At 48.0% G+C, this 16,222-nt stretch overlaps 2 protein-coding genes across 2 annotated transcripts in view; one reads left to right on the plus strand and one right to left on the minus strand.

Annotated features, from left to right (window-relative positions):
• ASB2 (ankyrin repeat and SOCS box containing 2) overlaps positions 1-3,782 on the plus strand; it is a 33,138-nt gene extending 29,356 nt beyond the window's left edge. The window contains exon 10 of the mRNA XM_074584130.1: positions 162-3,782. Coding sequence (XP_074440231.1) covers positions 162-298 — 137 coding nt within the window. The 3' untranslated portion in view covers positions 299-3,782. The remainder of the gene's footprint in view (positions 1-161) is intronic.
• Positions 3,783-6,620: 2,838 nt separating this feature from the next.
• On the minus strand, positions 6,621-8,065 carry FAM181A (family with sequence similarity 181 member A). The gene is made up of 2 exons (XM_074582408.1): positions 7,880-8,065; positions 6,621-7,551 (listed from the first exon to the last, which is right to left on the minus strand). The coding sequence occupies exon 2, from the start codon at positions 7,488-7,490 to the stop codon at positions 6,621-6,623; it is 870 nt and encodes a 289-aa protein (XP_074438509.1). The 5' UTR covers positions 7,491-7,551; positions 7,880-8,065.
• Between the last annotated feature and the right edge of the window lie 8,157 nt (positions 8,066-16,222).

Here is a 16,222-nt window from a genome sequence, read left to right on the forward strand (position 1 = left end):
AGACTGAATTACATTTTGGACCAGGTAGGATGTACAAAAAAGAGACATTGGTGGGGTGTCACTGAATCTGTGATGTTAAATTCCTCCCTCTCCCAAGGAGAAGCAGTCTCACTCAAGTTTAAACCTGTTCCACTCATGTTTCTGTCCTGCCTGTCTTTCAGAACCCCCACGACCTCTTTCCCATCTTTGCCGCATCAAGGTACGAAGCCTGGTTGGAAGAAACCGCATTAAGCTTCTCAATACCTTGCCTCTCCCGGACAGACTGATTCGATACTTACAGCATGATTACTCACAGTGATCCCAGGCACTCTGGACACGCAGCGGCTTCCCGGCATGGCAAACCCAGCGTCATCAGCATGGCCAGGGCGCACATCGTGCACGGTGGGGAGGAAATTGCTGCTGGCTTGGTCAAGCGCCCTCCAATGACTAATCTAAGAGAAATATGCTTTTGAAGCATGAGTGAGAAGAAAACGGAGGAGACAGAGAGCTAAACATAGGACTGTTGTTAGGTTTTCCAAGAGAAAATGCTGACGATTCACCTCAGAGCTTGGTCTGCAAAGAACAAGAAGTGAAAGCCAACACTGAAAACTGAGTAGCGCTGAAGCAAGTATCAGTGAGGAATTCAAAGGTATCCTGGGGTTGTGGTGGAGCTTAGCATCCTTGCTGTGATCACAATTCAGAAATTGTCAAGAGTACACATATTTGGGAAAACAATCACATTTCACCAACTGAGATTTTTATTTTCGTTTCTATTCTACTGTTTGGTTTTCTGCTAAGTGTGCTGGTTGCTAGTTCTCTGATACTTTGACACCATCTGGCTAACAATTTTACTTTCATTTTTTGGACCTTTCTTATTGAGTACTTGATTTCTGAACATTCAAATATCAGAACTTTTTAATAGACTGAAATACAGAAATGCTGATTCCTTTGAAAGTCAAGGAACGGTTAATTTAAGAAGGATGTAAGAATTGCAGTTGCACATAGCGAATACAGTTCATTTTGCATTACATTTGCAATAAGAAGTAGGTGAAATTCTGCTTGAGAGAATTTCCTAGACTGGAGATTTTAAAGCAACTCTGAGCTCTTTCTTCTTTTTTTTTTTTTTTTTTTTTTTTTGGTGTAAATTAGAAGTAGCTGCACTGTAAACAGTAGCTTTACTCTGTCAGGAAGCTGGTGTCAGAACATGACAAAGCCATAGAGGACCAGGAACAGAAAGTGATGTGAACAAGAGAGTCAAGGTACGTAGGGAGAGGCAACATTGCTAAACCAACTTTACCTGTTCCTCCGCTAGAAGATCTTGTCCCTACAAAACCCAACCTCTCTTAGCTCCTTGGACCTCTGTGGCTATAACAATACCATCACTGTAAGAAAAGAGAGATTATTTTGGAATTATGAAAGTCAGACTTTGACATTTATGAAAATGAATACCCATAATTAGGCTTCCAAATCCTTATTCAGGTGCCTGAACAATGACATGTTGCATGCACCAGGTGTAGTTCCACTTAAGCCAATGGGAACCACATTTTGTGTCCAATATCACTGAGGCAGAATAAAAGTCTTAGGATTTAGTCCTGAATTTCCTGACTTTGGAAGTTTGAAGTGTCTATTAGCTCCCTTTAACACTGATGAAAGTTATTATCTCAGCTTCTTTGAAAATTAGGTCACCTATTTACAGCTCAGATCCACAACTGATTTATGGCAGTTTAACAAGTTACCATCTATCAGCTGAACTGCTATAATTGTCCGTGAAATTCTTTTATTGAAGTTTTTAACAAGTCACATTCCCTCACAGCTGGGGAGGCCGAGGAGCCCATGAACAGTTGTTGGCAGTGACTAGAGCTCAGTTGACAGGTGTGACTTGCTGCACCACTGATTCAATGGGTGCCTCATTCCTGACTAGGCACCTAAGTAAGGATGGAAGAGCCTAAATTTTGGAACTATGTCTTTGCAGATCTTATGCTAGAAGGACACTCATTCTTACCTTAGGTGACAAAGGAGCTGTGCACCATGGTTTGTTTCAATTCTCCACCAGAGACCTGACAGATCTGGTTCTGTTTGCTGGCCTGCATACCATCCATGCTATCAGATAGAAATGTAAGTAGGGAAAATGCATTGCACCGAGTTTTATTTGTGTGGAGTTTTATGCCTTAACACAGGACTAAAAGTGTGTTGCACACATGTAAGTCTGTCTGGGCACATGGGTTCAGATTCTGTGATGGTTTTGTGTGAAATGTGTTCAGCAGTTATGGGACAGAATGTGAGAAGAAGAACTGGTTACAGCTACAGGCACCCTGTCCATAGCTGTCCCCTTCCCAAATGCAAAAGAAGTTGAAAAAACAAGAGTTTCAATTCACACAGAACAGCGATCTTCTTGCAAAGCTTTGGAAAGGCAGGTGAGATTCCTCCACTGCTGAAATTTCATCCAGTGACTTCCATTACTACCAGTTTAGGATCTACCCCCTTGTCTCCTGCAGCGTGAACAGGGAACTGCTTCAGGTTGGAAAAGTACTGGGTGGAGGGAAAGGGATGGGGAACAGGAAATCTTTAGACCAGTTTTGCCAATGAAGGCCCTCTATTGGTAAGCAATAGCTTGAGAGATGGAAAATGACCTGTGGAGTTCGAGCATCTCTCACTTTATGGGGCTGAGCAGCTGGATCTTACTCATATTGATATAGATCAGAAGAAAATTCCTTGAAATTAAACGAGTGTAACAGAGCAGAGTCATAGAGGGTAATGGATACAGACACCGCTTGTTGGAAACCATTTACTTAAATGCTTTTTTAGTGTGCAATGACAGCCCTGGAGACCGCTGGCCGATAGAAGGCTTCACAATCACCAACTGCATCTATAACCACAGGGGTGGAATTTCATAAGCTATCCCAAACTGGGAATTTCCCCTAAGCCAACACTGTTATGTACACAAGTCTCGCGAGTTGCCATTTCTTTTTACGTCCTCAGAGAAGTTGAAACTGGGTTTGAGCGGAGCAAATATGGAAAGTCCATTTCTTCTTTCAACCAAGAGACCTTTGTCTCTATTGGGAACCCACGTTCTGGTTGCTCTCAACCATCTGTCCTGAGCAGGAGAGCACTGGTCTGATGGGAACATACCACAACTGCAGGAAGGATAAGGGCACACTGTGCAAAGAAACTGAGGAGGGAAGAGGCTATTTGAGGGGAAATCTGGTGATTACAGTGCTATTAAGTCCTTTCTGCTTGATCCTTAGAGCAAATCTTCACACACTCAGTTTACATTTATTCTCACTGAAATGGACGCTACCTCTCCACTCCAGTCATTGACACAATATTTTGTGAGCAATACTGAATCTGCACAAATTCAATGTATATTTAATGCACCTGTCTAGAAGTTACAGTGAAAAGACAAATACCCCAAAACCCAAACAAACCAGGCTTTGTAAGTAGATCAGTAGTTCTAGTGCAAGGTAAAGTGACTTGTTTTTACCTAGTGTGATAGATAGACCCCTTCAGAGATGATGACTTTATGTGAAATGTTCTCGGAATATTTCATGACCAGGTTACTGTACTTTTTTTTTTTTTTTACCGCAACATGTGCAATTCACTTGATGTTCTTGTGCACTTTTTTGATTTTTTTATTTCATTTTGTATGAAAGCTTTTTCATTTACCTCTCCCTTCCTGTTATTTATAAAAGCTATTGTGGTTTTAACAGTTTAAGTTTGCATTGTTGTAGTAAAATAGCAGCTCTAGAATGTTATGTTTCCATCTTTCAAATAAAGTATGAATAAACAAGTGGATTCTGAAGGGCTATCAGCTGTCCTGAATATCAACATTGAACAACCAAATACAAAAATAGTCAGGAAAAGTCGGAATCAACAATGTTGACGTTAATCTCAGGGGTGAGAGAACAGTAAGTATGGCTACAGAGGAGACAGAGTTGCTATTCTTTGCAAACCTTTTGGAAAATCTCACGCATCCCCATTCATTGATTTCAAATATACTTAACAATTGTCTTCTGTTCATTTGTGTTTTACTTCACTGCTGCTCCAACTCAGAGCCCCAGCAAGGGCCACTGCCTGCCCTGGGCTGGGAAGGGAAGTTCCATGTCACAAAGGATTTTAAAAAGTAACATCCATTTAAATCTGAGGGTAAGTGCATAAATATCTGTGTGTCGGAGGTCATTTGGAACGGTCTGGTTCAATCCTTCATTGTAACTTAAAAACGTGCTATTCTACTACATGGAAAATGTACAGCAAACATATATTCAAATAAGAAACAGTTCAAAAGAAGAAAAAGAAAACAAAGAATTTAATATCCAGGAGGTAGAAACCTGATTTTAACTCTCTTCTTTCTCTGGATTTCTTCAGAAACAAAATTCCTACGGAGGCTATCCACTTTGCCAAGTATTTTAATTCTGATAGAAATCCACATTCTGGTGCAATTCGCAGCACTTTCAAATTTCCCTTCTGAACTCAAGCAGCAACACTTGTCCACAGCAATCACTGCAATACTTGTGGTTCGTGGCACGACCTGCTCTGGTCACCCAGATGGAAATCCAGACCAATGCCAAGGAGGCTGCTTTGCATTGACTGCACTTGGACAGGCCAGCATCTGGCTTCACCTGGATTACAACGGTGCCACAGAGCTATTGGTGTGAGAAAGCGCCCCTATTTCCATGTAAAGAATTCTTTGCCTGCAGGTCTGCAAATTCAGAGCCATAGTTCTCCTCACATCAACTTCAACAGGAGTACTGCCCCTGCTTTCTGTTAGCTTCTTCTCGTGGAGAGGGGCAGAGTCTCCTCATGGGTTTTTTTTTCCAAAAAGACAAAAAGGGAAAGACATCTAAATATATTCATATCCTCACTTCTGGATCAAGAGCTAACCTGATTTTAACCCTTCGATCAGCTCTTTACCACCTTGCACCTTGCATGTAGTTGCAGGTATGTGCTACCAAAGCCATTTCCTCTCCTATAGGAGTAACCTGTACAGGCTTGATACATATATTAAGTGCTGGTAGCAGGGAGAAAGCACCAAAAGCCATGTCTGTGTCTACTTTTGGCCTGCTGGACTAACACATTACAGACGTTATTTCCATAAAAGTAAACATTGGTGGGATGTACTGTGAGGTTGGGGGAAAGAATGAGCTATTTTTAGCCTGAGAGTAGTTCGTATCCCAGTGAAAGTTGCAACCTGGTTATGTAACACCAAGCCCCATCAGAAGATCCAAAATGATACTCTATAATTGCTTGAGACAATAATTTTTTCCTGACTGAAATGCGCTCAAACGAAGCGTTGCCTGTTTTTCCCCTTATAGAGATGCGAAGAGTCATAGGAAGCCATGCTAGCCAGAGACCAAGACCATCAAGGCCACTTTTTATTGAATCCTGGGAGAAGTTCCCATTAGCTTCAGAAAGAGCAGGTTCAGGCCCTGGGACATCACAGGTGCCCATTCTCTGGCCCTTTTTCCTCCATAATCCACTTCTCTGACCTCAGTGATTTACTCCAGTATAACTGAATAGATATAGACCTGCAGTATTAAACCTTTCAGATCTCATGTTCTGTGCCTTAGCACCACTTTCTCCATGGGCTTAAAAGAAACCTAACTTAGAAAAAAAGAAAAAAACTATTAACTTTTCTAATGCAAATTTCTTAAAATAATTGGGAAAACAACGGGCAAACCATTTGCAGCCAGGTCTTGTGATAGTATCTTAAAATCAGGCAAGATAAAAGATGTCTGTGAGCCAGAAATCAAGGCAGGCTATTCCATTTTTTCTTCTATCATACTTTATGGCTTTGTATTCAACTAATACGATTTCTCATTTGTTCTGTTGATGCAGAACATTTCAGGATGTGGAAATTCATCCTGCTTTCGTTTTCACCAGCTTAACAACAGCTAATTTCCCAGCCCCAGCAGAATTACTTTTGATTTACCTCACGCTGAATAGGCAGAGATTTCAGCCCTCATATCCACCCACCAGTTGCAAACCAAACCTGCCTCTACCCAGTGGGGCAAGAATAAACAGACTGCATTTGCAGAATTACCGAAATAAAATTACCTCCTTTCTTCCCTTAATTTTTTTCTTTTAATTCTCTCAGTGTTTACATACAAGAAGAGCTTAAATCAATCCACAGCCGTGGTTTCTACATTAAATACTGTCCTTCCAGTCTCTTGCACGCAAAAGGAAGTGACCTGAATATCTTGACTTCTCCGGAATTACTTTAGAGTACAAAAACTCTTTGAATGGGTTTAATTCATTTCATTTTGCTGCTGCCGCCATAGGGCAACCCCGAGAAGATGTTCCCACATGGAGGAGGTCTCCTAGGTGTTACGAGTGTGGGTGTGAATGGCCCGCAGCCCTGCGCGCTGCGGCTCAGACAATGCCTGTCGATGAAAGAGCCCTGCTTTGCCTCATCCTCCATCCCACCAGCTTCGTAAGGCTTATTCCCGATTTACACCCGTGCAGTGAGAGGAGAGCGGAGCCTGAGTAGCTTCCCCACAGTCACTAATTCACTCCAGCCCACCCAAGAGGAAGAGGGTGCGATCGCCGGCCTCGTTCCCTCCATGGTGCCCAACCGGGCGTCTCAATTCACCCTCAGGAGCTACCGTGTTCGCTGTGACTCTAAAACCCGCCACGACCCTGGGGGGCTAAAGATACCCGAAAACATTGAAGATCGGTGGGGGGACGGTGGGCTTCGTGGGGATGGGTTTCAAAACCACGGGCCGGTAGAGTTTCTGCCCCGTGCTGTCGGCCTCCTTGCAGAAATGCGGCACCTCAGCCGGCAGCGCAGCCACACTCTTCCTCCACAGCCCCAGCCCGGGGAATGGCGATGGGGCCAGCGTGCCCGGGGGCTGGTACACCCCCGGCCCGGGGCAGGGGAAGGGGCAGCAGGTCCAGGCACCCGCCCGGGCCGAGAGGACGCCAGCAGGGTCCTTGTCCCCCGCATGCGGGGCAGGCTCAGAGGGGCTCTCTGGGCCGGCGGTGTCTGAGCTGCGTTTGCTTTTCTTCCCCTCATAGGGAGGAGGGTCTTTGGGGGCCGGGAGCCCCTCGATGCCGGCAGGAAAGGCCCTGGCCGGCAGGCTCGGGGCTGGCCGCGGCTCTTCCCAGAAGGAGGCGGGGAGCTGTCGCTTCCTCATGGGCACCTGGTCCGGCCTGGCTGCCTCGGGGTTTTGCTCCTGCAAAACCCCTTCCCCAGCGAGGCTCTCCTCTGCCCCAGCTGCCCGCAGCGCCTTCTCGGCGGTAGCCCCACCGTGGGGGCTGGGGTCGGGCAGCTCAGGCTGGGGGCCACGTCCCCTGTCCTCCGCCACCCTGCGCCAGCCGCTTTCGGGGGCTTTGCCGGGGTGGCACCGCGGGATCCGTGAGTACTTCTGGGAAAACCGCTTGAGCTGCTTCTGCAAGTATTTTCTGTGGTCAACCGACCGGCGACAAGGAGCCGACTTATCCAGAGCTGCTTTGATGTCGCTGGAGGCCAGGTTGACGAAGTTCAGGAGGGTCTTTACCTCGCTGTCTGATGCCATCTCACTGGATGTGCCGTGCAGAGTTTCCCATGAAAAGTTTATAATCCGCCTCTGGACAAACCTGGGAAAAAAAACGACGGGCAGACTTAAAAGCGGGAAGTCTCAGTTCAAATAGCACTAGGCAAATGGAGGGAGGGTGGAAGTGGGGGAATATGTCAAACTTCTCAGCCGCACAAACAAGTTGTCCATCAGCTCACCTCCGTGCTGGCAAATTCCCGGCAGAGCCGCCGTGTGCCCGCAGCCCACTGCCCCGCACTGCTGCCCCGGCACGCAAGGTCCGGCGGACGCCGGCCATCCCGGTGCTTAATCTTGTTAGATAGCACTTAGGTGGAAAAGAAGAAGCCGGGGCGGCTGCTCCCACCTCCCCGCAAGCAATCACGGACACTCACCCTGGCGCGCGGCGACTTTTCCGGCCGGTGCTGGCGGCGTTGGCGACGTCGCTGGGGAGAAGAGCCCCTTCCTTGCTAATCTCGTTAGGCAGGTTACACACCACCAACCTCAGCGGAGGCAGCCGGGGCCCGCCAGTGTTTGGACGCAGTTTAGCGAGCACTTGAGCAAGCTGAATGAATATCGACTCCGGCGAGTTCGGGGCTCTCCCAGGCCAATCAGAAGCCACTTTGCCAAATACAAAGCATCCCAATCAGGCATCAGCCTCCCCTCCTCGCATTCTTTGCCATCACAAATTGTCGCCATGGCGACAGCCACAGAAAGACAGCTAATAAATACAATCATTTCCCCACAATTTCTACCATTCTCCCCTATCCTCTTCACCCCTACCGAGGCCTTTCTTTTCAAAAATGGCACAAGCTGAAGTGAAAACGCTGAGGATGAGTTAGGAAAGTTTTGACACCGTTTTCTCCGCACTCCCCAAAGCTGTCTGAGGGCTGATACTAACCATGCTTCATTGGCACAGGACAATGTAATACGGGGGACTGGGCTAGCCTACTTTTAACCGTTCCCCATCAGAGCCCTTTTTTTTTTTTTTTTTTTTTTTAAGGGGAGGATGATGTCAGAAAAAGGTAGGAAAGGAACAAATCTCTAAAGAGATGTGCAGATATCCATGGAAAGGGAGCTTGAGCGCTCAAGAATCTTGTCTTTATGTTTGCCCCCTCAATTGAGTTACACAAAAGCTGAATTACCCATTCAAACTACCCGGACAAAAGGATGGAGTTGGATAGTACTCTTGCATCTGTAGTCAAACAGTTAGAGACTTAAATCGAGTCGTCATGATGGAGAAAGAGTTAGACAAAGCCCATAGAATTGCCATCAGCAAACATTTTCCTGTGTCATATTAGTGGGTCTCCATGACTCCCCCTGGCCTAGGGACAATAGCACAAGTTTGCACACTCGACTACTGTCACCCTGCCAACGCTGGCAAGGAGCAGAAACAGGACAATCCTTTAAGGGGAAAGCATGCCCGCTGCAGGGAAGGTAAGAAGAGAGGGAAGAAAAGGCGTGTGAAATGCTAATTGAGCTGCTTCCTTTACTGATCCAGAGCTATGTGAGCCCTCCGCCTTCTCGCAGGCTTGTCCCTAAGGGGTGGCAATAACTTAATAGCACGGTAAAACCAGGAGCTGGAGGAAGAGGAGAGCAGAAGGGCTGCCCTTGGTGTGCACCGGACACAGGACACAGAGCCCGTGTGCCAGCCTGGGACCCGCTGTCTCGTGTGGCCAGAGCAGCACTGCTCCCCATCTCCAGCCCGCAGCACCCTGCGGGGGAGAAGAGTGGAGAGGGGCACAGGAGGTGTGCACCCACCCTCAGGGAGGTGCTGCCAGCTCTGGACTAAACACACACATGCCTTGGGGAAAGCAGGGACTGAAGTCCAAGCCGTTTTGAAAGTAAAATCTACCTTACTGATATAAAGCACCAAAAGCCTGAGAACTGAGTGTTGAAACCAGCTACATTTTATGGTTATTTTACTGTATTTCTATTACTTTCATTTTCCTCAGAGAAGGACAAGATTCAAATTATAACAAACTCTGGGCAGAGGCCTCAGGGATGACTCTTCAGTGTCCCCATATTGGTGTGCCCAGTGCTGCCATCGCTATTCACATCATTTCTCCCAGTCTGTCCCGAGCCACATGTGCTGGCACCCGGGCTCAGGTGTCTCAGGTCTAGGGAGACCCCAGGGCCAGGATATCCTGCAGCAGAAGATGCTACAGAGCCTTTGGCACTGTGGCAGGCTGCAACACAGTGGCTGATTTGCCATCACAGATGTGCCTCTCCCCTCCCAGCTTCTATTTCAGAAGCCGTTCATGCCGTAGGAGACCTGGGGCGGCTAGCTCTGCCTGCAGCCTCTATCATCTGCCTCGCGCCAGCATGAGAATCTCTGCACGATCTTCTCCATTCTGCTCATTTTGTCGGGGGGCAATTTCCAGTCAACCTGCCTGAGCATCTATTTCGGGGCCTGGCCCCTCTGTGACCCAACAGAGATCCTTCTCTGCAGCTAAGGCTACCAGGAGAGCTTGTCCAGCTCATTGAGACATGCACGCCAAGGGATCACATCTCTGTTTTTAGCAACCAACTGCCTCCTGTGCTTGAGCATTTGAACACAACCTGCACATCAGGTCACACAGTGCAGTCTCTAAACAGATCTAGTTGGTTGCCCAAGGGGGTGAAAGGGAGAGACAGAGAAACACAGGACAGGTGCCTGGAAGCAAAGGATTGTCTCAACATGTTAATGAACTATGTCCTCAGAGGCCTGGGAAACTCATGCCACATATTATGAGACCCTATATCCAATCACAGGGGCTCAAGACCCACGGGCTGTGCTCTGAGACTGAGGGCTAGTGGGCCAGTTAGATTGAGGAGGGCTGATGTGGCTCTCTTGCTTACTGGAGGATAAGGGAACCCTGACACCCCTCCAACACACCTATTGCAGAGGCCATCTCCAAGCCCCCAGACTCCAGTCATGCCTGTCCCCTCCTGGAAGGATGCTTGGTCAGGACATGACTCCTTTGGCACCACGTGGCAGCAGTGGAGGGGCTCCCCGTACGCCGTTGCACTCCCTGCTCTGGCATCCCATTCCCCTGCAGCTGAGTAACGGCGGGGAGCCGGAGGGGAATGAACTGGAGAGCAGGACTTAAAAACCAGAGCAACCCACCCTTTCAAGGTCAGACTCAGGTTGAGCTGCACAGAGTTTTCTCTAAGAGGCCACCGGAGCCCTTTTGTTCTTCACTGCTCTCGCCATGTTCATCCCAATGTACATGTGAAAGGAACAATTAACAATAGGGCACTCCTCTCTGAGGATCCAATGCACTTTGAAGTGTCCACCAACCAAAGGCTCAAGAATGATACATCATTTTCCACTGTGAACGTGTCAAACTAGTACAGCAATTGAAAAAATGTCTCCACATGCCTTCCCAGCATGCAGACAGGGACCAGCTGGAGAGCCACTTCATAGCCGACATGTCACCCCCTGACAGCTGTCTTCTTGGGAATTTTTGGTATGTGAAGTTTTCTAACTCCTTTTTTTAAGTAAAACACAAGAACAAATCCATTCACTTCAAAGTTGCAGCCAGGTCTCTCCTAAACTCACGGCATTTCCTTCAAGACTGAATAAAGGAGAGAGAAAAGATTTCCTTACACAAAAATACCTGTGAAGTGTTTTTAAAGTGTCACTCATTGTAAGCGATGTCAACCTTTAGCCACTTCTACACCAAAACCTCCCACAGCTTATTTCCAGGCTGAGGGGCCCATTCAGCAAAGGTATTTCAGCATCAGGCTGGAGCAGACCCACTAACAGCACCAGCAGACCCACTAACCACAACGCACACTGTTAACTGGGGTCGGGGTCCCTCCACTGTAAGGGCCCTGAGCAGTTCAAATAGCATGAACACCCAAATCACTGTTGTTTTAATGGTCTGTAAAGCAAAGAGCAGCTCAGTGCCCAGCTGAGCGGTACAGAGATGATACAGAAGTCACTGTTTTGGCACTAGTTTACTCAAAATTCTTTTTCCTCCCCTAAAACAGAGCTTTTTCTCCATCCTAGACTGAGCAATAGGTGCTCAGGTTTAACAGCCCCATGGTTGTTAAAACTAAGCAATCTCCATTAATTAAAAAAAAAATAATAATCTTTCAGATTTTTCCTTGAAAAATAAGGCTTCTTAACAATGGTCAAAAGATTTTCCTTAGAAATTCCTTGGAGGTTTTTCCTTCCTTCTGTTGAGGAAAGAGGAGAGGAGAGGAGAGGAGAGGAGAGGAGAGGAGAGGAGAGGAGAGGAGAGGAGAGGAGAGGAGAGGAGAGGAGAGGAGAGGAGAGGAGAGGAGAGGAGAGGAGAGGAGAGGAGAGGAGAGGAGAGGAGAGGAGAGGAGAAAACCCCAAATTTCTGTTGTTTTGTGGAAAAATTCAAGTATTTTGCCCCATTTGGGTCACAGTCCTGTGATTCCTTGTTGAGCTTAATGAATGTGCACTTTGAAGCAAAGGGACAATGGGCTCCAATTGTTTTGAAACATGGTAAGAAAATAAGCTGGAAAATTCCCAGATGGGCCACCTGTGAATTGTCCCTTTTTTTTGTTCAGATGCATGATATCTTTTCACTCACCTGCTGTTTCCTAAGCATCTAGTCTGTCTCCACACTCAGAAAAAGAGAGAGCAAGGGTTCTGAGGAGATCCAGGAGCCTGAGGGAAGGTGATGGTGGCTCATGGTGAAACCAGAAGTATTGGCTTGAAGAGGACAAGTATTGGGATGGAGGAAGACCACTAAAGCTCTTCCTCTGGGGTCCTGATTTAAGATTTCTTGTTGACAGTGATTGAAGTGGAGGGATATTAATGATGCACTGATGGCATAAACATGGAAGATGTTATTTAAAATCATAACGCAAGAACTGGGTGACCTCAGGAGTGAATGCAATGGAAGAGGAGAGGATTGTAGTAACTCTGAGCCACGCACCTCAGGCACTGATAGCAGGAGTTTCTGCCATGAGGAAAGATGTCACTGTCCAGAAATGAGAAGGAAAAACAGGTCATAGGATGAAAATGAATCCCTCTCCATCTAGTCTGACCTTCAAAAGTGGGCACTGATGGTGTTCAAGCCTCCAAACAGATTTTTCTCTGGACTCAGAGCCTGGTCCCAGCATGGGACGTGAGCCTGCCCATCCCAGGACCTACAGGTTCATTTTGAAAGAGAAAAAAACCTCTAAGTTACCCTCATAAATATTTCTGAGGATGAAACTCATCTTTGAGAAAACTGGTGTGGGCAAAGCTAGCAGCCTGGTTCCTGGTCCAAGGACCTGCAGGACATCTGGGACAGGCAAATTGTGACTATGGTTGCAGGTCTGTGGTCCCTGCCATCAGCCCCCAAGGGATGTCTGACAGTGTGTGCACAGGGATGCAGCCAAAGCCCTCGGCATCCCTTCCCACACCCTGGCACGCCAGCACTGCAGACAGCAGCAGGGATGTCTCCCTGTGGCACTGACCCTCACACAGCCTGGTCCTGCCCCGGAGCTGAGTCCTCTAAGCTCAGGGAGGGAAGAAGGAGAGAGAATATGGGATTTCTTCCCAGACTCGTGCTGTCTGGTGATCCCCTTTGCTCTCCCTCCTCATCTCTTGTTGAAGCCAATACCTCTTCTCCCAGGAGAAGAGCAACCTGGCATTCCCACCGGACGAAGCTTTAACTCTTCCCCCCCCCCTTTTTTTTTTTCATCTTGACAATCTGCTTTGACCTGAGTGACATCCTCTCTTTGCTTTCAATCCCCGATTTTCTGCACTTGGGGACAGACTTTGAGCAGGCACCAAGTGCTGAGGCCGCGCAGAGGCGGCGAGGGGGGGCTGCTGCTGCCCCACAGCCTGCCATTCAGGCAGATGGTGGAGGGGGCCGATATGAATAGCTCCTGTCAGTCTCATAGAGCGAACTTCACAATTGTGCTACGTGTTGGACTGCACGTGACTAATGCCATTCTTCTGCAGGCTGCAGGCAGGACACAGCTGTTTCTTTAAGGAAAATTTTGTTTTTCTGGGCAGAAAAAAAACCCCACCCATGGCAATATTGTATCCATGTATCCAAATATTACACTCACATAATTAGGTGTGATCAAATCCCATCCTGCCTATCACTGCCTCTCTTTCTGGTAAATTAGATATTGTTTAAAAATGAGCCTGGCCTTGCTTTGGTCCTTCTGGAGGTTTAAATCCGGCCTCCCCACACAGCAGGTATGCACTGAGAAGCAGCAGCAGGGCCAAATATAGGTTTCTTTACATAATTCTGGAGTAATTAAGTATTTCAAGATCAGCGACGAATTCAGTGCCAAGTGCTACGTGGAGCTTCTGTTGATGAGAAATAGCGCCGCAAAAAGGATTAAAAAATACAGATATGAATATGAGCATGTGAAAAGGTGAAGACCTTCTCTTAAAATCTGCCAAAACAGAAATGCACAGCAAGCTCTGGACAGGGGTTGAGTCTGGGTCTCAAACCTACGGTACAGAAGAGCAATGCCAGGGTAGTGCTCCTCCTGCCCACGTTTTGGCTGGGCTCACAGCCCTGTTCCCTGCTCCACTCTCTTGAATGGAGCTTCTCCATGCGGGTGTTTCTGCAGTGAAATCAGTGCCAGGCTCTCCAGCTCGGGTACAGCCAGAAAAGGACCCCCGTAACTCCTGCACTTGCATTTCCGTAGCCAGGGACTTGTCCTTGCCCCGCAGCCCTTGGCAGTGAGACAAGGTGGGGGCAGCCTTCAGATGGCCCCCTGCGGTGGTCTGACCATGAGCTGCAGGTGGGCAGCTCTCTAGCAAGGCACCAGTCTGGGGTTATACCCCTAACATTTCCTTCTGCCTGCCTGTCTCATTGCATTTCCAGACAAGGCGTCTGCCCACCAGCGCTGCCGAAACACCCCACAGAGTGCAGAGCAGGACAAGAGCTTTGGTGAGCAAGATAGTGTCTGAGCAAGAAATGTGTCTTTGCTCTCCTTTCTCTCCTCACATTGACGGGCCACAGTGGCTGTAACATACTGTGTGTCTGTGACATTGTGATCCCGGCTCAGACTGTGTTTGTGCAGCAGAAATTGCCCTCAGACACACACTTGTTTGAGATACTTCATACATAACATTGATATAGAGAATAAAAACTAACCCTAACTACTATTTTAGTTTCTCTCTGTTGAGAAACAAAGTTAGAAATAAGATGGGTCATTATTGTTGAATCAAAATAAATCCCTTCTAACCTATAATGACAGCTAGAAACAGCTGATGAACTACACCCCTCTTCTTGGACCACGCTGTCAAACTCTCCTGGTGATCTGCAATATGGGAGCTACTGGGGAGCTCTTCCAACCCCAAATGTCCCTTCCAGAGGCATGCTAGGATGAAGGCTCAGTGTCCAGCCTAGCTGGGCTGAATTATCCATGCAGAAGGCCTTGCAAAAACTCCACAGAGACCTCTAAATCCTCTCTGTGCTGTCTGTTGTCTTGACTCATCACTTTAGCACTATTCATAGTTTGGGAAATTCAACCGTCTCTACTGTAAGCAGAAGCTGCTTGAGGATGTAGCACCAAGTTCAGTGTCATGCCTCCATCCCGATTTTGGAAATGTCCTTCTCCAAAGTTGTCCTTATGCTTCAAAGGAGTATGGAAAGGTGAGGAGGGCTGCAGCTGCTGTTGATGGTCGCCCTGGGAAGCCCTGGAAGAGTCCCCGGGAGATGAGTGCCGGGAAATGTAAACAGCATGCTGCACCTGCTGAGCAACCCAGGGACAAGGAGCCTTGCAGGGCCCACTTTTCTGCAAGGTGGCTAGATGGAGAAACTTTCCCGGGAGAGGCAATGGCTATCATACGGACAGGAGAAACAGGCGCTTCTCTGCAGTGCTGCCTGCTTCCGTCCTCACTGCTCTGATGGTGCCCAAACCTGCAGCCTTGTGCCAAGCATCTTGGGGCTAAGCTGGTATGCCAGGGGCTGCCTCTCGGCGTGATGCATTTGATTCACAGGCTGTTCTAACACAGATACGTGGCCATCAGCTGGGGAAAACTCCTGTCTGCCACGTCCCTCTGCTCCAGGGAACAGCCACCTCTGCCCATGTGCCTTTCTCAGGAGTGCACTGATGGTATTTGTACCTCGAAACCACAGAGCAGGAGGGAGCAGCACTCGCGTCTCCATAAACCATAGAATCATAGAGTCATAGAATGGTTTGGGTTGGAAGGGACCTTAAAGACCATCTAGTTCCAACCCCCTGTCGGGGGCAGGGACACCTCCCACTAGACCAGGTTGCTCAAAGCCCCGTCCAGCCTGGCCTTGAAACCATCTCCGGGGAAGGGCAGGGAGGCACTGAGTCCCCAGCTGGTTTTACAGCAAGACCCAGACGCCAGCAGTGTGGGCGTTGATGCCCGTCGCCCCCGGCCCCCGCGGGCGCTGGCGCGGCGGTGCCGCTAGAGCGCACTGTGGGAGCCGGGCTGGCACCGCCTCCGCGCCCGCAAATTCGCGCTGCTCGTTTTCCTCTTTCCAATGATCCTGCCTGGGCAGCAGCTGCCAAAGAAAAGCGATTTACTCTGGCCAGAAAAGCCAACATCAGGGTTACGATTATTTTTTATAACAAAACTAGCAGGGAAAATTCCCTTACTTTCCTCTCACCCTTTACGCCGTGATGCCAGAGTGCATTTGGGAGATGCTCTCCTGACACATGCTGCTTCTTAAACGATGCGCAGTAGGAGAAGCTGCTGCAGGCAAACAAATGAGCTTCTGTGTTCAGGAGTTCTCTTGCACGAGCAAAAGGTTCAAAGATGCCTGAGCAAAACCCTGCGCAGCCTCGAA

Source organism: Larus michahellis, chromosome 4, assembly GCF_964199755.1.
Source record: "Larus michahellis chromosome 4, bLarMic1.1, whole genome shotgun sequence".
Lineage (NCBI taxonomy): Eukaryota > Metazoa > Chordata > Aves > Charadriiformes > Laridae > Larus > Larus michahellis.